This window comes from Salvelinus alpinus, chromosome 15 (genome assembly GCF_045679555.1).
Source record: "Salvelinus alpinus chromosome 15, SLU_Salpinus.1, whole genome shotgun sequence".
NCBI lineage: Eukaryota > Metazoa > Chordata > Actinopteri > Salmoniformes > Salmonidae > Salvelinus > Salvelinus alpinus.
In genome coordinates this window covers 50457308-50479248 of record NC_092100.1, presented here as the reverse complement: position 1 = coordinate 50479248, position 21941 = coordinate 50457308, and the positions used below count along the sequence as shown (strand labels likewise).

At 42.1% G+C, this 21941-nt stretch overlaps 1 protein-coding gene across 9 annotated transcripts in view; it reads left to right on the top strand.

The window, feature by feature from the left end:
• Positions 1-4049: 4049 nt before the first annotated feature.
• Positions 4050-21941, top strand: part of LOC139540285 (F-actin-monooxygenase mical2b-like) — an 82660-nt gene continuing 64768 nt past the window's right edge. For 3 of the 9 annotated variants that reach the window (XM_071344013.1, XM_071344012.1, XM_071344011.1), the window contains exons 1-4: positions 4050-4310; positions 16413-16777; positions 18478-18685; positions 21746-21862. In XM_071344013.1, the coding sequence (XP_071200114.1) occupies positions 16514-16777; positions 18478-18685; positions 21746-21862 (589 nt within the window). In that variant the 5' untranslated portion in view covers positions 4050-4310; positions 16413-16513. The remainder of the gene's footprint in view (positions 4311-16412; positions 16778-18477; positions 18686-21745; positions 21863-21941) is intronic. The other 6 variants (XM_071344015.1, XM_071344014.1, XM_071344019.1 and 3 more) reach the window with 3 other exon arrangements.

Sequence of the window (21941 nt, the reverse complement as noted above, 5' to 3'; positions counted from 1 at the left end):
TAGCTGATCAAACCAGTAAGGATATCAACAACACTTTCCTAGACTTTATATGGAAAAATAAACAATGCAAACTTAAGAAGCCTGTAATATCAAACCAAAGAGCTGATGGCGGGCTTGAAGTACTAGATTTCCTTGATATCAACAATATCTGGATAAAAAGATGTATGCTTAGCTCTGAAACTATATGGTACTTCATTCCCTGTCATATTTTTATGAAATTGGGTGGTCTTCAATTTTTGTGGAAGTGCAACTATTCTCCAGCAAAATTACCCATCAAAACACAAATGAGATTACCCAGGCACTTCTGTTGGAACAACTAAGATATTGTTGTTAAAAACAAGTCTTTGTTCTTTCCTAAGTTATTTGAAAGAAATATATTTGTGCTTGATTTATTTGACAAAGAAGGTGAGCTCTCACATGCTCCGGTTCAGTAATATTCGTATTTTTATTATTTTTCTTGCTAAAGTAACTGCCGCTATAGCTCAGGCTGAGATATGGGTGAATCTATATTGGTGCCCAGGCTTGGTTTTAGGTGGAAGAGCCTCAATCTTCATATATTGATTTTCATTTTCATATGTATAAAGGACGAGGCTATTGAGTGGCAATGCAGACTTAAGAGTCTACATTGGAAAGTTGAAATCCCCTGCATGTTAGCTAGTGGGAAAACCCCCTTTTGGATCTTTACATGTTTAATTTTTGGGTTTAGTATAGTTAGAGTTCAGGGTTCATATCGTTTGTTTATGCTCGGTGAGATAGAAGAGAGTTCAACACATGGAAAAAGGTACCACCCCATTTTTACAGTGGGATTCAGTCTGAATATGAAACGGTCAAAGTGCAATGGCAGGTAATACACTGCGTGTATGTACATGGAACATTAGAGGGAGCCATAATCCCATTAAAAGGAAGAAGGTACTGTCTTTTTTGAAAAAAGAAAATGTTGATATTGCCCTGTTGCAAGAAACTCATTTGGATGATAAGGAACATCTGAAATTACAACAAGGGGGGTTTGGTCAAGTGTTTTTCTCATCATTTACATCCAGAAGTAGAGGTGTAGCAATTCTTGTGAAAAAGAACTTACCACTTAAGGTCTTGAATTGTGTGAAAGAAGACAAAGAAGGAAATATACTCTCTTCAAATCAAATCGAATTGTATTTGTCACATGCGCCGAATACAACAGGTGTAGTAGACCTAACAGTGAAAAGCTTACTTACAAGCACTTAACCAACAATGTAGTTTTAAGAAAAATAAGTGTTTGGTAAAAAATAGAAAAGTAAAAAATAAAAATAACAAATAATTAAAGAGCAGCAGTAAAATAACAGTAGGGAGGCTATATACAGGGGGTACAGGTACAGAGTCAATGTGCGGGGGCACAGGTTAGTCGAGGTAATTGAGGTAATATGTACATGTAGGTAGAGTTAAAGTGACTATGCATAGATAATAACCAGAGACTAGCAGCAGCGTAAAAGAGGGGGCGGGGGGGCATCACTGCCATACCAGGCAGTGATGCAACCAGTCAGGATGCTCTCGTTGTTGCAGCTGGAGAACCTTTTGAGGATCTGAGGACCCATGCCAAATCTTTTCAGTCTCCTGAGGGGGAATAGGCTTTGTCGTGCCCTCTTCACGACTGTCTTGGTGTGTTTGGACCATGATAGTTTGTTGGTGATGTGGACACCAAGGAACTTGAAGCTCTCAACCTGCTCCACTACAGCCCCGTCGATGAGAATGGGGGCGTACTCTGTCCTCCTTTTCCTGTAGTCCACAATCATCTCCTTTGTCTTGATCATATTGAGGGAGAGGTTGTTATCCTGGTACCACACGGCCAGGTCTCTGACCTCCTCCCTATAGGTTGTCTCATCGTTGTCGGTGATCAAGCCAACCACTGTTGTGTCGTCAGCAAACTTAATGATGGTGTTGAAGTCGTGCCTGGGCATAGAGTCAAATCAAATTTTATTGGTCACATACACGTGTTTAGCAGATGTCATTGCGAGTGTAGCAAAACGCTTATGCTTCTAATTCCCGACAGTGAAGCAATATCTAACAAGCAATATCTAACAATTTCACAACAAATACCTAATACACACAATCTAAGTAAAGGTATGGAATGAGAATATATAAAAATGTGGATGAGTAATGTCAGAGCGGCATAGGCTAAGATGCAATAGATAGTATAGACATAGGTGAACAGGGAGTACAGGAGGGGACTGAGTACCCACCCCTCAGGTGCCCATGTGTTGAGGATCTGCGTGGCAGATGTGTTGTTACCTACCCTTACCACCTGGGGGCAGACCATCAGGAAGTCCAGGATCCAGTTGCAGAGGGAGGTGTTTAGTCCCAGGGTCCTTAGCTTAGTGATGAGCTTTGAGGGCTCTATGGTGTTGAACGCTGAGCTGTAGTCAATGTAGCATTCTCACGTAGGTGTTCCTTTTGTCCAAGTTGGAAAGGGCAATGTGGAGTGCAATAGAGATAGCATCATCTGTGGATCTGTTCGGGCGGTATAGAAAGTTCTCAGAAACATATAACTTTCCAGTGCATTATAAAGAATTGAATTCCATATGCAAAGCAATACTTTCAGGACTTACTCAATTAATGAAATCTCATTTGTGTTTTGGAGAACATGTCAAGATTGATGCACAGTTTATGTTAGAAGGTTGCCCCCTGCTGGATAAGAAATATAATACATAATACATTCATAATGTTATTTTAATGTTATTTTATGTTTCTTCAGAGAAAATACGTAAGGTGATGTCCTATGTTTTTTTGTTATTCATTTGTAATTTGACATTTTATAATAATAAAAATAAAATATATATTTTTATTATAATAATATTTGTAGCATATAATGCATTGAGCAGTGGGGGCTGGTGGGAGGAGCTATAGGAGAATGTGCTCATTGTAATGGTTGAAACAGAGTAAATGGAACGGTGTCAAACACATCAAAGATATAGACACCACATGCTTGACTCCGTTCCATTAACTCTGTTCCAGCCATTACAATGAGCCCATCCTCCTATAGTTCCTCCCACCAGCCGCCACTGGCAGAGAGAGAAGTTGACCATGTTGGCTGTGCTGTGCAAGTTGTTATGGATTTGCAATAGCACTTTTTGTCCTGTAGATGGACATGTAATCCTATTTTTCCACACGTACAGTCAAAGGCATATGATCAGTCTCGGATTCAGTTAGAAAATTCAACAACAAAAAAGTTTTTTTTGCTCAATAAAATTATCATAGAAAATATTTTTTTACAATATGTTTCCATAGGGCCTGTTTTTCAAATCTATGGGATAACTCACTCTTAAACACTCACAGAGGCCCCTTAGGCCCTGTCTTGAGAATTTTTATTTTTTATTTTATTTAACTTGGCAAGTCAGTTAATTAAAATAAAATTATTATTTACAAATACGGCCTACACCGGCCAAACCCGGACGACGCTGGGCCAATTGTGCGCCGCCCTACGGGACTTCCAATCACCGCCGGTTGTGATACAGCCTGGAGATATGCTTATCATAGGATATTGTGGCAGGTTATAAATGTTAGCTCCTTGAACCTCTAGGTTCACTTTACTATGTGGCTGGTTTGTCATTCCGAAGCCCTAATTTGTTATGTCAGTGTGTGGAGGGTTTGCTCGCTCTCTGTAACTGAAGTCGTCCAAAAGCATAGCTTTTCTCAAGGCAATAAAATACCATGCAATGTGGAGAAGGGCGCGCGCGTGTGTGTGTGAGTGCGTTCTTATTATGTCTATCCTGTCTATTGACAATGACTCCTTGGAGTTAGCTATTTGGGCTGCCTTGGGCATCTATTGTCACGTGTGTACCCACTGTGAAGACGGTCATGACAAATTGTGCAACTTCTTTATGTTAGACAACATAATGCATTAACTATTCCTCCATTTATTCTCAAATGCATTAGGTTCCAAAATGTTTTTAGAGGTCTACTTACAGGGAGAAAGTTGCTCACAGTTTATCGGAGGATTCGTTTGGCAGCAAATTTACGCTCCAAGGTTATCGCTCAGCTTCTCATTGGACGTCATTACTCCGTAGCACCTCCTCTAAAGACTTCGTCAGGCTTTATCCGGCTCCGGTTTGTCGGCTACAACTTCATAACATTTTCAATAGTCAACTGACTTAGGTAGAAGTTGGATACCTTGAAGTTTATTGCTCGGTGGAAACGTTGTTTATTCTGGATAAAACAAGGCGTTTTGATTAGGACAGCTGTCATTTTGAAGTTCGTTTCAATTGACACACAGATGTAAGTGAATGACAGTCTGTTTCTCATTTGAGCGTGAGTGTACGACTGACCGACTAACTATTCAGGTGAGCTTTTAACACTTTAAACATACATTGCATGTGTGTTCTATTCAAGTTTAGCTCGTATTATTTCTGTTCAACTCGTGCAACTGAAATATTTATACATTTATTGGGAGATGCTATCGGATTCTGAATACTGAATAAATAGTGTTTGGTTACACAGTCCCAGTGGTGTAAAGTACTTAAGTAGTAATGCAAAGTCTTTTCACTGAAATAGTTTTTTGCGGTATCTGTACTTTATATTTTTGACAACTGTTACTTTTACTCCACCGGATTCCTAAAGAAATTGTGTACTTTTTACTCCCATACATTTTTCCTGACACCCAAAAGTACTCGTTACATTTCAAATGTTCAGGCAGGACAGCAATATGGTCCAATTCACGCATTTATCAATATAACACATTGTCATCCCTACTGCCTCTGATCTGGCGGACTCCATAAACACAAATACGGGGGTTTGTAAATTATTTATGAGTGTTGGAGTGTGCCCCTGTCTGTCCGTAAAAAAATAAATAATAATAAACAAAAGAATCGTGGCGTCTGGTTTGCTTAATATAAGAAGTTTGATGTAAAGCTTTTACCTTTTACTTTTACTCAAGTATGACAATTTAGTACTTATTCCACCACTGTACTTAACTACATTTAAAACCAGATGCCTTTAGACTTTTACTCAAGTAGTATTTTACTGGGTGACTCACTTTTACTTAAGTCATTTTCTATTATGGCATCTTTACTTTTACTCAAGTATGACAATTGAGTACTTTTTCCACCACTGCAGTCCTAGTTTAAAAAGATCATGCTCCATATTTTACAACAGGTGATGTGTGCATACTGGGGCCCTGCACTGTTATTGCAAAATCAAGTGTTTTCTATGGTGCATGTCTGATTATTTGAGACACTAAACTATTGAAATAGCCTACAGTCATCAATTTGCTCTGAGTAACTTCTTCAACATAGATAAGCTGTAACCAAGGCTGTCTTGACAACATGGTCTCAGAGAATTTTGTATTATTCTGTATATACATTTGAGACACTCCATTTAGCATATTATTTTATGTTTCATATGGCATGTATTAATTTGTGGATGTCCATCACATTACGAATTACAATTCCTATTATATGTTAAGAATTTGCCAAACATGATATGTTATGAATTCTAGCTAGGTGGCTAACGTTAGCTAGGTGGCTAAGTTTAAGAGTTAAGCCACAACTTGCCATGGCCGGGAGTCCCATAGGACAGCGCACAATTGGCCCAGCGTTGTCTGGGTTAGGCCATGGGGGCTTTAATTGGCTCATCGGGCCCTAGTGACTCCTTATGGCGTGCCGGGTGCCTGCAGGCTGACCCCAGTTGACAGTTGAACGGTGTTTCCTCCGACATATGCTGAGCGCTTGTTGGCTGCTTTTACTTCACTCTTCGGTCCAACTCATCCCTAACCATCTCAATTGAGTTGAGGTCGGGTGATTGTGGAGGCCAGGTCATCTGATGCAGCACTCCATCACTCTCTTTGGTCAAATAGTCCTTACACAGCCTGGAGGTGTGTTGGGTCATTGTCCTTTTGAAATACAAATGATAGTCCCACTAAGCGCAAATCAGATGGGATGGCGTATCGCTGCAGAATGCTGTGGTAGCCATGCTGTTTAAGTGTGCCTCGATTTCTAAATAAATCACCAACAGTGTCACCAGCGAAGCACCCCCACACCATCCTCCATGCTTCACGGTGGGAACTACACATGCAGAGATCATCCGTTCACCTACTCTGCGTCTCACAAAGACACGGCGGTTGGAACCAAACCATCTCAAATGATATGACTGTATTCCAGGTGAAGATTTCCTGGGAGCATAACCATTTATAAAACCTGGCTCTTACTGATTGGCCGTGTGGTCCTGCCAATTTGACTTTAATCCTGAGCCCTCTCAATGGCCAAAGGATTTTTTTCTATAAGGGCCTTATTCCCATTGTTAGAGCAGAGATGTTAATCTTCTACCTTTTTTCATGTGAGCTTTCCAGAATAATCTCTCCCTTCTTGCCCATGCAGGGGAGGGGAAAAAAAGTTACACAAGGTCTCACTACTTCCTGTCACTTATAAGTGTCTTATAAGGGCTGTGCCTGCATATCAGCCCTGAGGCAAGACAAAAATACACCAGGAGCTAGTGGTGTCAGTGTCACTGTTGAACCGGATGGGTTTCTGTCAGAGGCCAATATATATTCTGGGAATGTTGACTGAGACCAAAATATTCATACAGAAAGAAGCATGTGAGCGGGAGACAGACATTTTCCTTTGACAGTATTATTACTGTGATTGCTTGTGTGTTTTACTAGGTAACTTTTGGACATTGTATGTCGCAAAGCATACAGTGTATTCTGTATTCACATTTTGTCACGTTACAGCCTTATTCTAAAATGGATTCAATTGTTTTATAAATGCTCCTGAGTGGCGCAGCGGTCTAAGGCACTGCATCTCAGTGCAAGAGGTGTCACTTCAGGCCCTGGTTTGAACCCGGGCTGTATCACAACCGGCCGTAATCAGGAGTCCCATAGGGCGGCACACAATTGGACGAGCATCGTCCACGTTAGGGGAGGGTTTGGCCGGGGTAGAATAAAATTTGTTCTTAACTGACTTGCCTAGTTAAATAAAATAATCTACACTCAATACCCCATAATGACAAATCAAACTTTTTTTTAGAAATGTTTAGAAATGTGATATTTCAGTTTTTCATAAGTATTCAGACTCTTTACTCAGTACTTTGTTGAAGCACCTTTGGCAGTGATTACAGCCTTGAGTCTTCTTGGGTATGATGCTACAAGCTTGGCACACCTGTATTTGGGGAGTTTCTCCCATTCTATGCAGATGCTTTCAAGCTCTGTCAGGTTGGATGGGGAGCGTTGCTGCACAGCTATTTTCAGGTCTCTCCAGAGATGTTCAAGTCCGGGCTCTGGCTGAGCCACTCAAGGACATTCAGAAACTTGTCCCGAAGCCACTCCTGTGTTGTCTTGGCTGTGTGTAGTCGTTGTCCTGTTTTGAAGGTGAACTTTTGCCCCAGTCTGAGGTCCTGAGTGCTCTGAAGTAGGTTTTCATCAAGGATCTCCCTGTACTTTGCTCCGTTCATCTTTCCCTCGATCCTGACAAGTCTCCAAGTACCTGCCGCTAAAAAACATCCCCAAAGCATGATGCTGCCACCACCATGCTTCACCGTAGGGATGGTGTCAGGTTTCCTCCAGACATGACGCTTGGCATTCAGGCCAAAGAATCTTGATTTCATCAGACCAGAGAATCGTGTCTGCCAAAAGGCCCCTAAAGACTCAAACTCCACGTGGGCTGTCATGTGCCTTTTACTGAGGAGTGGCTTCCGTCTGTCCACTACCATAAATGCCTGATTGTTGGAGTGCTGCAGAGATGGTTGTCCTTCTCGAAGGTTCTCAGAGAGGAGTCGGAGAGCTGCGTGGGGCTTTCTTAATCGACATCAACGTCATCAGCACCCAGGGAGCAGTTGTTGGGGGTTAACTCCCTTGCTCAAGGGTAGAACAGCAGACTTTTTTTTTACCATGCCAACTCGGGGATTCGGACCAGTAACCATTCTGTTACTGGTCCAACCCTATTAATCGCTAGGCTACCTGCCACCCCTATAGCCAGTCCTCCATGAAAGAAATTCAGTACATCCGTCTGTTGGCTAAATATGTGTCCAGGAAATAGCCCCTCTGTGTGGTTTATTCCCTTAAAAAAATATCTGGATTAGTTAGACCATTCCTGGTGAACAAGCAAACCATTAGGCTACAGCAGTTCTAATAGCTTCAATGTCATGGTCTCTAATGGTTTTCAATGGTAAGTCCCAAACACACACAGTATAGTGATTGGCATTGGTATTGGGTTGGGTTTAATGGTAAATGTCACTATTCACACTAAATAGATGTTTTCTTCATGCATTGGTTTATAATTTTATTATTTGATTAGGTTTGTCACAACATTTTAGTCACTAGCCCATTTCTCAAGTTTTGGGCTTGTAGGAAAAGTCTTCATATGAGAATTGGACCAGAGTGATAGCCCTCTCAGAAAGCTGATATTTGTTGGACTCAAGGAGAGTTTGGTTGAAGCGTTAGGTTGCTAAAAGGAGGACACACTGAATTGCTTTCATGGAGAACTAGCTTGACTTGTGAGGATGACCACACCATTTACTTTCATCATGAGCAAAAGCTATTGGTTTTCTACCCAAAGTTGCAAATTAAATGTTGTGATCCATTTAAAGCTGCAGTATGTAACTTTTTGGGCGACCTGACCAAACTCACATTACAATGTGAGTTATAGAGCTATCAGTCTCATTGAAAGCAAGTCTAAGAAGCAGTAGATCTGTGCTATGTGCGCTTTTCTATGCTTCCCGTTTTTAAGTTTTGTTTTTGCATCTTTTACTTTCAGTTTTGTACACCAGCTGAAAATACAATATCTTTGGTTATTGACAATATATTTCAGTGATTTAGATGGTACAATGATTCTCTATACTATACTTGCTTGTTTTGTAACATAAACTGAAATGACAAATCAAATCAGATGTTATTTGTCACATGTGCCAAATACAACAGGTGAAGTGCTTACTTACAAGACCTTAACCAACAATGTAGTTTTAAGAAAAAATGTGTTAAAGTATGTACTAAGTAAACAAATGAAAAATAATTAGAGCAACAATAAAATAACAGTAACGATGCTATATACAGGGGGTACCGGTACAGAGTCAATGTGCGGGGGCACAGGTTAGTCCAGGTATTTGAGGTAATATGTAGGTAGAGTTAAAGTGACTATGCATAGATAATAAACAGAGTAGCACCAGTGTAAAAATGTGAGGGGGGGGGGGTGTCAATGCAAATAGCCTGGGTTTCCATTTTACTAGATGTTCAGGAGTCTTGTGGTTTGGGGGTAGAAGCTAAGAAGCCTTTTGGACCTAGACTTGGCGCTCCAGTACCGTTTCCGTGTGGCAGCGGAGAGAACAGTCTATGACTAGGGTCATAGACCTTTGGACATTTTTAGTCTTTGGACATTTTTAGGGCTTTGCTCTGTCACCGCTTGCCATAGAGGTCCTGGATGGCAGAAGCTTGGCCCCAGTGATGTACAGGGCCGTACGCACTACCCTCTGTAGTGCCTTGCAGTCGAAGGCCGAACAGTTGCCATACCAGGCAGTGATGCAACCAGTCAGGATGCTCTCGATGGTGCAGCTGTAGAACTTTTTGAGGATCTGAGGACCAATGCCAAATCTTTTCAGTCTCCTGAGGGGGGAAAAGGCGTTGTCGTGCCCTCTTCACGACTGTCTTGGTGTTTGGACCGTGACAGTTTGTTGGTGATGTGGACACCAAGGAACTTGAAGCTCTCAACCTGCTTCACTACAGCCCCATCGATGAGAATGGGGTTGTGCTCGGCCCTCCTTTTCTTGTAGTCCACAATCATCTCCATTGTCTTGATCACATTGAGGGAGAGGTTGTCATCCTGGCACCACACTGCCAGGTTTCTGACCTCCTCCCTATAGGCTGTCTCGTCATTGTCGGTCATCAGGCCTACCACTTGTGTCATCGGCAAACTTAAAGATGGTTTTGGAGTCATGCTTGGTCATGCAGTCGTGGGTGAACAGGGAGTACAGGGGGGACTGAGTACACAATCCTGAGGGGTCCCTGTGTTGAGGATCAGTGTGGCCGATGTTGTTACCTACCCTTACCACCTGGGGGCGGCCCGTCAGGAAGTCCAGGATCCAGTTGCAGAGGTAGGTGGTTAGTCCCAGGGTCCTTAGCTTAGTGATGGGCTTTGAGGGTGCTGTAGTGTTGAACGCTGAGCTGTAGTCAATGAATAGCATTCTCACATAGGTGTTACTTTTGTCCAGGTGGGAAAGGGCAGTGTGGAGTGCAATAGAGATTGCATCATCTGTGGATCTGTTGGGGCGGTATGCAAATTGATGTGGGTCTAGGGTTTCTGGGATAATGGTGTTGATGTGAGCCATTCAAAGCACTTGACTACAAGCGTGAGTGCTACGGGTCTGTAGTCATTTAGACAGTCCTTGTGCCCAAGAACACCAAGGTAACCTATGGTGGTCTGCTTGAAACATGTTGGTATTACAAACTCGTTCAGGGACAGGTTGAAAATGTCAGTGAAGACACTTGCCAGTTGGTCTGCTCAGAGAACACGTCCTGGTAATCCTTTCGGCCCTTACTCACACAGTCATCCGGAAACAGCTGGTGCTCTCATGCATGCTTCAGTGTTGCTTGCCTCGAAGCGGACATAGAAGTAATTTAGCTCGTCGTGTCACTGTGTAGCTCACAGCTGTGCTTCCCTTTGTAGTCCATAATAGTTTACAAGCCCTGCCACATCCGACGAGCATCGGAACCGGTGTAGTAGGATTCAATCTTAGTCCTGTATTGATGCTTTGCCTGTTTGATGGATCGTTGGAGGGCATAGCGGGATTTCTTATAATTGTCCGGGTAAGAGTCCCGCTCTTTGAAAGCGGCAGCTCTACCCTTTAGCTCAGTGCTGATATTGCCTGTAATCCATGGCTTCTGGTTGGGCTATGTACGTACGGTCACTGTGGGGACATCGTCATCGATACACTTATTGATGAAGCCAGTGACATGTAGTGTACTCCTCAATGCCATCGGAAGAATCCCAGGAACATATTCCAGTCTGTGCTAGCAAAACAGTCCTACAGCTTAGCATCTGCGTCATCTGACCACTTCCGTATTGAGCGAGTAAGCAGGAATCCGGAGGATAGAGTTATGGTCAGATTTGCCAAATGGAGGGTGAGGGAGAGCTTTGTACGGAGTGTGCTAAGCTGCCAACAAGGCAGAGGGTGGCTACTTTGAAGTATCTAAAATATATTTTGATTTAACACTTTTTGTTGTTGTTGTTGGTTACTACATGATTCCATGTGTTACTTCATAGTTTTGATGTTTTCACTATTATTCTACAATGTAGAAAATAGTCAAAATAAAGAAAACCCTTGAATGAGTAGGTGTGTCCAAACATGACTGTACATTCCCAGGTCATTTAAGGCTAACGTTTGAAACTGTCCATTGGGCAGACAGACGGGGGGCCATGTCAAGCAGGAAGTTTTCTCTGATAAAGTTAACTGCTTAATCTGGTAAATGCTAATCAATTAAGAGGACTGTGACTGAGTCAGACCATGATCTTCAATGGATTGTTCTGTATTTTCATGATGAATCTAAGTTAGAATATTATTAATTTAATTTAATTTCTGACTGCAATGCTATTTTTTTTGTCAAGTTAGGTGATGTCCTTTTCTGATTGGACGAAAGGATCACAACTGGCCTGAATAATGGGATTATATTTCATAATGGGATTATATTTCATAATGGGATTATATTTCATAATGGCCTTAGGCCTTCTCTGTTTGTGTTCCTTCTCTTTCACCTCGAACAAACAGTCCCGTCTGTCCTGAATCAGGTCAATATTTCTCTGACATTCCTACAGTGGATGTTTCCTGCCTCAGAGGAAACGGAGCGTGCTGGAGATAATCAGCATCATATTTAAACCTGCATGTCACCAGCCAACCGCTTTAAATTCCCATTCACCACACCACCACTCTGACACGCCTAAAACCTTAACGCTTAGTGTGAGACCATTGGATCTTCCCTCAGAAAAGCAATGTGCTATGCTCCAGACTGTGTATATTATGATATTCTCATTGCCTGTACTCTACAAAGATCTGTTTACACAGGCTGTAGTGGTATGAAGAGAAGTCTTTGTGAATCTCTTTAATTGGTGCTCTGAGCCAGTGAGCCACGTTTTTCAAAGGTGTTGCTGGCACACCGTCTGTCTGGCCAGGCACTTGTCGGCTCTCCTTTGATTCGTGTCTCACAATGAGAAGGCACAACTTTCTCTGCTTCGTACTGTGCCTGCTGGACAGACAGCACTGTTCTGTTCTTGACATTAACCCTCTGTGGTACTCCCTATGTGGTACTACAGCAAACTCATTTTGCTTTGTCTCCAATTAAACTCTAATTTTTTATTATTTTTAAACGAGTGAGGGAATGTCTTACAGTAAAGATTTTTAGGTCATAATGTTTGACTTTCGGTAGTCCTGGCTGTTACAGAAATTAAACCCTTCCTGTTGTAACTGATACCCATGTCTTGTCTGTGCATTGTACTCCTTGGTTACCTGGATGTGTATACTCTCCCCTACCTAAGGCAATGTCCATGTAACCTACACTGAGTGTACAAAACATTAAGAACACCTGCTCTTTCCATGACATTGAGTGACCAGGTGAAGCTACTATCCCTTATTGATGTCACTTGTTAAATCCACTTCAATCAGTGTAGATGAAGGGGAGGAGACTGGTTTAAGAGGTCTTAAGCCTTGAGACATTGATTGTGTATGTGTGCCATTCAGTGTGAATGAGCAAGACAAAAAATGTAAGTGCCTTTGAACGGTGTGTGGTGGTAAGTGCCAGGTGCACAGGTTTGTGTCAAGAACTGCAATGCTGCTGTGGTATTCACGCTCAACAGTTTGCCGTTTGTATCAAGAATGGTCCACCATTCTTACTCCGTAGACCTGTCGTCAAAGAGCTCCAGTCAAGGCTTGGTGAAATGCTAAGAAATTGTGACCTGTGTCTTTGCAAGGAAACTTGTCCTAGACTTGGCAGCACATATAACCCTGCTGGGTCCTGGAGTCTCTGCTCCATCACACCACTGCCCATGAGTCTCTGTGGAGGCTAGTGGTTTTTCTGCTCCCTGTTGATAGACTAGACCGGGCTTATTTCTGGAATCTGATTATTTTGATCAACGGTGCTTTCTACTTTGTCCACTAAGGTCTCTCAAGATGAAGCTCTCTCTGGATAAGCTATGTTCTCTCAAGATGAAGCTCTCTCTGGATAAGCTATGTTCTCTCAAGATGAAGCTCTCTCTGGATAAGCTATGTTCTCTCAAGATGAAGCTCTCTCTGGATAAGCTATGTTCTCTCAAGATGAAGCTCTCTCTGGATAAGCTATGTTCTCTCAAGATGAAGCTCTCTCTCTGGATAAGCTATGTTCTCTCAAGAGTCAATGGACCTCTGTTACGTTGTTGTTGTTATGTCGTGGTTGTTTTTGCATTGAACATGAGCTGGACATTGTGCTACATGTTGACATGTTCACACGCCACACAGGACAGTTACTGAAATAGAATAGTGTCTTTATTCCAGTAATGTGAAATCCTTTGGACAGTGGTTAGACTATATGAATGACAGAGGGAGGCAGCTATATTTCCCCTGAGTGCATGTCTAATTAGAAATGCAGGGACTAAAGTGGAAATAGAAAAATGTCTTGTTTTTCCTGTACTCAATTTAAAACTGTTTCTGTAAATAGAGGCAGATTGTGGGTGCGATATCATGCTAGGCACTTTGTGCAAATTCCCACAATGCACAGTGCTACAATCGGTTATATATAGATTAGGCCGTGAACACTTCCATAGCACACTGAGTCCCTGGAAGTGTGTGTGAGTTACTGTGTGTTTTTCAATATGCTAGAGCAGCTGTCTTTCAATGCTAGAGACTCGGTGTTAGATTAGATGTTGTTGCTATCTGCCGAATGTGATTACGTATGAGAGATGACACCCCTTCTGGTCCACTAAAAGCAGAGGGGAGCTACTGTGGACTGGCAGGCCTCAGCCACTGCAGCCAGACTTCTCACTTGTTCAGGTTGCATTCTGCACATAGCCTTTCCACTATTGAAGGAGCTCCTGTTTCGGGCCTCATGGAAAATGCTTTCTCTTTCCTCTCTGGAGAAGAGTTGCCACTACTGTAGTGCTTTGATGGTATTGGGATTTTGTCAAGTTCCTTCGACACATCCAGGTTTACATTCCAATTGCCATGAAGGGTAGAGAAGTCATTGTTGAGAGAATGTATTATACAAGGTCATTGAATAATATATTTGGTTTCCTTAGATACATTCTGACCACATCCTTTACAATATGCTGCTTGAAATTGGTGGTCCTTTAACTATGGAGATGAGCACAGAGGTTAAACTACTGAATGATGGCTAGTTGAATGGCTGTCTAGTGAAACTATTATTTACACAGGTAATGGGAGAGGCTGCAGACAGGAAATTGTGTAGGGTACACGGGTGTTGTAATGAGGAAAGATCCCTTGTCTTATCCTTGGGCTTTTTTTTTATGGTTTCAGAGCTGTCATTATGAGCTGATGAATATCTCCAGCTATGCAAATTAGGTGTATTTTAGAGGATTTATGCAAATTAATCCTCATGCTTGAAACAGGCCGTACTATTTCAAGTTTTCCTGTTTCTCTAACTGCTCAGTGGAAATTTTGGTTTACAACTTTACAGTGCTTTCGGAAAGTATTCAGACCCCTTCCCTTTTACCACATCTTGTTACGTTACAGCCTTATTCTAGGTTGGATTAAATTGTTTTTTCCCCCTCATCAATCTACACACAATACCCCATACTGACAAAGCAAAAACAGATTTTTAGATTTTTTTGCAAATGTATTGCAAACTGGAAATATCACATTTACATAAGGTGCTTCAACAAAGTACTCAGTACTTTGTTGAAGCACCTTTGGCAGCGATTACAGCCTCGAGTGTTCTTGGGCATGATGCTACAAGCTTAGCACACCTGTATTTCAGGAGTTTCTCCCATTCTTCTCTGCAGATCCTCTCTCGCTTTGTCAGGTTGGATGTGGAGTGTTGCTGCACAGCTATTTTCAGGTCTCTCCAGAAACATTCCATCGGGTTCAAGTCCAGGCTCTGGCTGGGCCACTCAAGGACGTTCAGAGACTTGTCCCGAAGCCACTTGTGTTGTCTTGGCTGTGTGCTTAGGGTCGTTGAAAGGTGAACCCCAGTCTGAGGTCCTGAGCATTCTGGAGCAGGTTTTCATCAAGGATCTCCCTGTACTTAGCTCTGTTCATCTTTCCCTCGATCCTGACTAGTCTCCCAGTCCCTGCCACTGAAAACATCCCAACAGCATGATGCTGCCACCATCATGCTTTACCGTAGGGATGGTTCCAGGTTTAGTCCAGACATGACGCTTGGCATCCAGGCCAATCTTGGTTTCATTAGACCAGAGAATCTTGTTTCTCATGGTCTGAGTCTTTTTGGTGCATTTTGCAAACTCCAAGCGGGCTGTCATGTGACTTACTGAGGAGTGGCTTCCGTCTGGACACTCTACCATAAAGGCCTGATTGGTGGAGTGCTGCAGAGATGGTTGCCCTTCTGGAAGGTTCTCCCATCTCCACAGAGGAGCTCTGGAGCTCTGTCAGTGACCATCGGGTTGTTAGTCATCTCCCTGACCAAGGCCCTTCTCCCCCTATTGCTCAGTTTGTCCGGGCGGACAGCTCTAGAATCTTGGTGGTTCCAAACTTCTTCCATTTAAGAATGATGGAGGTCACTGTGATCTTGGACCTTCAATGTTGCAGAAGTTTTTTGGTACCCTTCCCCAGATGTGTGCCTCGACACAATCCTGTCTCGGAGCTCTGCGGACAATTCCTTCGACCTCATGGCTTGGTTTTTGCTCTGACATGCACTGTCAACGATGGGACCTTATATAGACAGGTGTTTGCCTTTCCAAATCATGTCCAATCAATTGAATTTACCACAGGTGGACTCCCAATGAAGTTGTAGAAACATCTCAAGGATGATCAATGGAAACCGAATGCACCCGAGCTCAATTTTGAGTCTCATAGCAAAGGGGTCTGAATACTTATGTAAATCAGGTATTTCTGTTAGAAAATTTGTGTTGATTGATGAGGAAAAGTAAATTATTGAATCCATTTTATACTAAGGATGTAACGTAAAAAAGGAATGGGTTTGAATACTTTTCGAATGCACTGTATATCAAGGAGTGCATGTAGGGTCAATGTTGAGCCTCAGACATTCCGTACAGTTATAATGTGACCTTGTTTTCATTTTAAACATTTGCAGTAACGCATCATGCTACAGTGTGCTAATTAATATTTGTGAACTTGTTAAGCAAAGTAATTTGTCATTTCAGTAATAGTTTTAATGTTTAAGTGCTATTAATTACTGGGAGACCATTTCACAGAGAAAATGTCTTGATGATTTTTGCTCGTAGTACCACAGTCTGAGTACAGAGTGATACTGTAATAAAATCCAATGCCATTTTCTTTTCCAGAACCCGCTGAGATGGCAGTCGGATCCTAGTCTAACTAAGCCTGTGAGCAGCTGGAGACAGAGCGAGGGAGTGACGGACAGATCGAGTCTCCAAAACAGAAGATGGGTGAAAAGGATGATGAGAGGAGCTCCCAGGCAGGGCAGCTCTTTGAGAACTTTGTCCAGGCGTCCACATGTAAGGGCACTCTGCAGGCCTTTAGTATCCTATGCAGGCAGATGGATCTGGACCCGCTGGACTACAGGAACTTCTACAGCAACCTCAAAGCCACGGTCACCAATTGGAAGGCCAAGGCCCTCTGGACCAAACTGGACAAGAGAGCCGGCCACAAGGAGTACAAGAAAGCCAAAGCCTGTGAGGGCACCAGGGTAAGAAGTCAGTCAAGCTATCACAGTAATGCAAATGCACAAGTCAGACTCACATCTATGTGGCAGATAGTACATAGGTTGGAAGTCATTTAGATTTGATACAAGAAATAAAGCGTCTAGACATAAGGAACAACCTTTAAATGAACAAACCCTGTATTTGCCATTGGGCAGACCTCCCACATTGGGTTTGAATAGGTCATGTTAATATCCCATATCTGCATAAAGACTGATTCATAGATGGTTGGTTTTGATTAATAACTTTCCCGGGTCACATTTTATTTAGATAGTCCCTTATAGATCTTCAGATGGTCATACTATCAACAAAGTGTCTGTTGATAAGAAAATGCTTGCTAAGGTTACTCTTAGGTTTAGAATAAAGGTTAGGGTTAGGGCTAGGGTTAGTAGATAGTTTGTTTAAATGTTACTGAACATCTACTGAACCAAGGCCGGTTTACCAAACGGGCCCCCCCAGATAGCATATGAATACGAGGGTTGGGTGCCCCGGAGGTAGGTGCCCCAGGGCCCCAAATGCGGTAGTCCAGCCCTGTACTAAACATCTACAAACCATCTACTTGGGACTATCCAAATAAAGTGTTACCCTTTCCTGTGTCAGATGTAGGTGGTCACCGTCAGATGGAATAGGCTACTTTGTATTAAAGGCCCAGTGCAGTCAAACTTTATTTTTCTGTTTTTTTATATATTATTTCATAGCTGGAATAATACTATGAAATTGTGAAAAATATGATGCCCTTTCAACATGCTGTTTGAAAAGACCATCTTGGATGGAGTTTTGGCCTGCCTGGTGAGATATTTATCAACAGGTGGTAAATTGGTTAATATACCAATAAGAAAGGCCTAACTATTCAAATAGCCCACAGGGGAATCTTCCATCCCCCTGTGTAGATTTGTAACAGTCTGTAAAATGGAAGTGTCGATAAATGTGTTATGTCCCTCCATACTACAGTGTATGTCCCTCCTACGCTGTACGGACAGAAGCACATATAACTGTGTTCTATTTATGTATATGGTTTACAGTATGTTAGAGTACTAGCTGTACAGTAACTTCATAACATGACTTCTCTTTCATGGTAATGTTGTGATGCAGGTGAAACAGAGCGTTTCTTTCTGATCGTGTTTCACTGTCTTGAGATGTGATATCCCTGCACACCCAGCTGGTTGCTGCTTGTGAACAATGTGGAGAAATGAAAAGCTACGCTGCACACGTCTGCACATTTTAAACAAAGCATGATTAAACCTCCTCACATATGAAACCTACCAAAATACATTCTGTTGTGAGATTTGCTGATTTTGCAATGTATTGGAACAAAGAAGGCAGACTGTTAAAAGAAATATATATAATTATGCCCATCTTTATATCCACTTTTTTTTCTAGCATGTTTAGCATAGGGGCAATTCCACGTTAACAGAATGGTGCTGAGACTCAGATTTTTCACTTTAAAATGAATGCCAGACAAAAGCCATTGTTTGGAATACTGTTGCATGGTTTGTTTAACTTTACAGAGGTTGCAATACAATATAACTTATATAGAAGAGGTGAACGCCTTCGATGTAGCTGATCACATTTTCTGTAGTCACACTTCATTTCACCTTTGCAACAATTTACCTTGGTTGTGTTTTAATTATAGTTTCTACTGTATACTGATGTCGCTCTTGTTCTCCTCCGCCCTCCCCCCGCCCAGTCTTTGATCATTGGAGGAGGGCCCTGTGGCCTGCGCACAGCCATAGAGCTGGCTCTGCTGGGGGCCAAGGTGGTGGTGATTGAGAAGAGGGACACCTTCTCCAGAAACAACGTGCTCCACCTGTGGCCCTACACCATCCATGACCTCAGGGGCCTCGGGGCCAAGAAGTTCTATGGCAAATTTTGTGCCGGAGCCATAGACCACATCAGTAAGTTTCATACTTTTCGTAATGCCATTCTTATCTCATTGGGAAGTATGTTAAGTAATATTATTCTTCCTTGTTTTGGTGTTCTGCTGGGGAAAACAGACTAAGGTATTTTTCAGATGGTAACATTGTTACATGATCTGTCCCTCTGTCACTCCCATGTTGTTTAGTTAGATTTTCAATATACAGTACCAGTCAAAAAAAAGTTGACACCTACTCATTCAATTGTTTTTCTTTATTTTTACTATTTTCTACATTGTAGAATAATAGTGAAGACATCAAAACTATGAAATAACACATATGGAATCATGTAGTAAGCAATAAAGTGTTAAACAAATCTAAATATATTTTTCAAAGTAGCCACGCTTTGTCTTGATGACAGCTTTGCACACTTGGCATTCTCTCAATCAGCTTCACCTGGAATGCTTTTTCAACAGTATTGAAGGAGTTCACACACATGCTGAGCACTTGTTGGCTTCTTTTCCTTCTCTCTGCAGTCCAACTCATCCCAAACCATCCCTAGTGTCGCAGTGGTCTAAGGCACTGCATCTCAATGCTAGAGGCTTCACTACAGACACCCTGGTTTGAATCCAGGCTGTATCACAACCGGCTGTGATTGGGAGTCCTATAGGGCGGCGCACAATTGGCCCAGCATAGTCTGGGTTTGGCCGGTGTAGGCTGTCATCGTTAAGAATAATTTGTTCTTAACTGACTTGTCTAGTTAAATAAAGGTGTGTGTTTAAAATTTAAATAAAAAATTAATGGAGGTCGGGTGATTGTGGATGCCAGGTCATCTGATGCAGCACTCCATCACTCCTTCTTGGTCAAATAGCCCTTACACAGTCTGGAGGTGTGTTGGGTCATTGTCCTGTTAAAAAGCAAATGATAGTCCTATAAAGTGTAAACTAGATGGAATGGCGTATCGCAGCAGAATGCTGTGGTAGCCATGCTGGTTAAGTGTGCCTTGAATTCTAAATAAATCACTGACGGTGTCACAAGCAAAGCACCATCACACCACCTCCATGCTTCACGGTGGGAACCACACATGCGGAGATCATCCGTTCACCTACTCTGCGTCTCACAAAGACGTGCGATTGGAATCAAAAATCTCACATTTGGATTTCCACCGGTCTAATGTCCATTGCTCGTGTTTCTTGGCTGAAGCAAGTCTTCTTCTTATTGGTGTTCTTTATAGTGGTTTCTTTGCAGCAATTTGACCATGAAGGCCTGGTTCACGCAGTCTCCTCTGAACAGTTGTTGATGTCTGTTACTTGAACTCTGTGAAGCATTTATTTGGGCTGCAATTTCTGAGGCTGGTAACTCTAATGAACTTAAGAACTGCAACAGAGGTAACTCGGGGTCTTCCTTTCCTGTGGTGGTGTCATGAGAGCCAGTTTCATTATAGCTCTTGATGGTTTTTGCGACAGTTCTTGAAATTTTCCGCATTGACTGACCTTCATGTCATAAAGTACTGATGGACGGTCATTTCTCTCTGCTTATTTGAGCTGTTCTTGCCATAACATGGACTTGGTCTTTTAACAAATAGGGCAATCTTCTGTATACCACCCCTACCTTGTCACAAGACAACTGATTGGCTCAAACACATTAAGAAGGAAAGAAATTCCTCAAATTAACAAGGCACACGTGTTAATTGAAATGCATTCCAGGTGACTACCTCATGAAGCTGGTTGAGAGAATGCCAGGAGTGTGCAAAGGGTGGCTACTTTGAAGAATCTAAAACATGAAATATATTTTGATTTGTTTTCATAGTTTCATAGTTTGGATGTCCCTATTATTCTACAGCATAGTAAATATAGAGAAACTGTTGGAGTAGGTGTGTCCAAACTTTTGACTGGTACTGTATATCCAGGTTGCTCTGCCGAGAGATTGTGTGAGAGTTATACATCTCCCTGCTACTTCCTTGCCTTAGATAACATGCAAAGTGGAGGAGCCCATAAATGCAAATGCTGTGTTTTTTCAAACCACTGCTGCCAGATAGTGACCTTCTGGTGTCCTTTATCAGGGTCATAAACACTGCTTCTCACGTTAACTTATGAAGTTGAAAACAGACTTACCAGCTGCTAGCTAGCTCCACCTATACCTCAGAATGGAATCCGTCATGTGGCATTTCACTAACCATGTCTCTAAGCCTAGCAAGGCCACAGGTTATTGGAGATTGTGTGTTGATGGATATGTGTTGTTAAAGCCCCCATGCAGTTTTTTTTTAATGATCACTATGTCTAACAAGTCACTGTTTATTTCATGGAAATAACACCAAAAATATTTTTTATCATTTATTTCCCTGAGCCTCATTTTGCCATTGAAATGCTCAGTCTGATTGTGTGTGCGTGTCGATACAAATGTCATCCAAATTTACATAAGGCCCTGATTGGCGGTGATGGGTACTGACTTCTAAACTTGAAATATCCTTATTCATGTTACTAAGGGAGAGAGGGTAATGCAGAAAGTTTACATTCTGTCAGAACATGTTATTGTTAGATATTAGGTATCCTATGGAGAGAAGGGCCACAGTCTGGTTTCAGTCAACAGATAAGGTAGGACAGCTGTGCGATGGGGAGGAGTGAGGAATTTGGGCCGAGGTCAGGTCAGATGAAGTGAGAAAGAACAGGCATCCCTTAAATCCTGTCTAGCAACGGATGTATTGGTTGTCCAGATGTGTAAGGCTTTGTCAGAGGCAGCTGTGATACCCAGTTGGTGAATAAACTTGGTTTGAGCTTTACTATCCGTTCGTGAGCTTATTTCAAATCTAACAGCGGATAGGATCATTTAGACTCTAGAGCCTACCCTTCTTACGCCTTCAAAGTAGGAGGATGCATATGCAAATAAAAGATGATGGTGATGATGATGGTCAGAATGATCAGATCAGATTGATGTGATATGATCTGGGCCAAAAACTCCCTCCCACCTGAACAGGATGTTTTTTCAAACTGCTCTACACAAAAAGGCATTTTTTCATAATGGGCAAATACTGTATCAGTAAAATCACTTTTTAAATAAAACTGCACTGCCACTTTAAATATACCTGATCTGTTTGTCATGAAGGTATTCGCCAGCTCCAGCTCATGCTGCTGAAGGTCTCCCTCATCGTGGGTGTGGAGGTCCATGTCAACGTGGAGTTTGTTAACCTGCTGGAACCACCGGACAACCAGGAGAATGAAGGTAACTTTCTTTTTCTTTTTTTTTATTCAGCTTTCTGTCCCTACACTTTTGAATCCGACCCAGTGGTATCAGGTCCAGC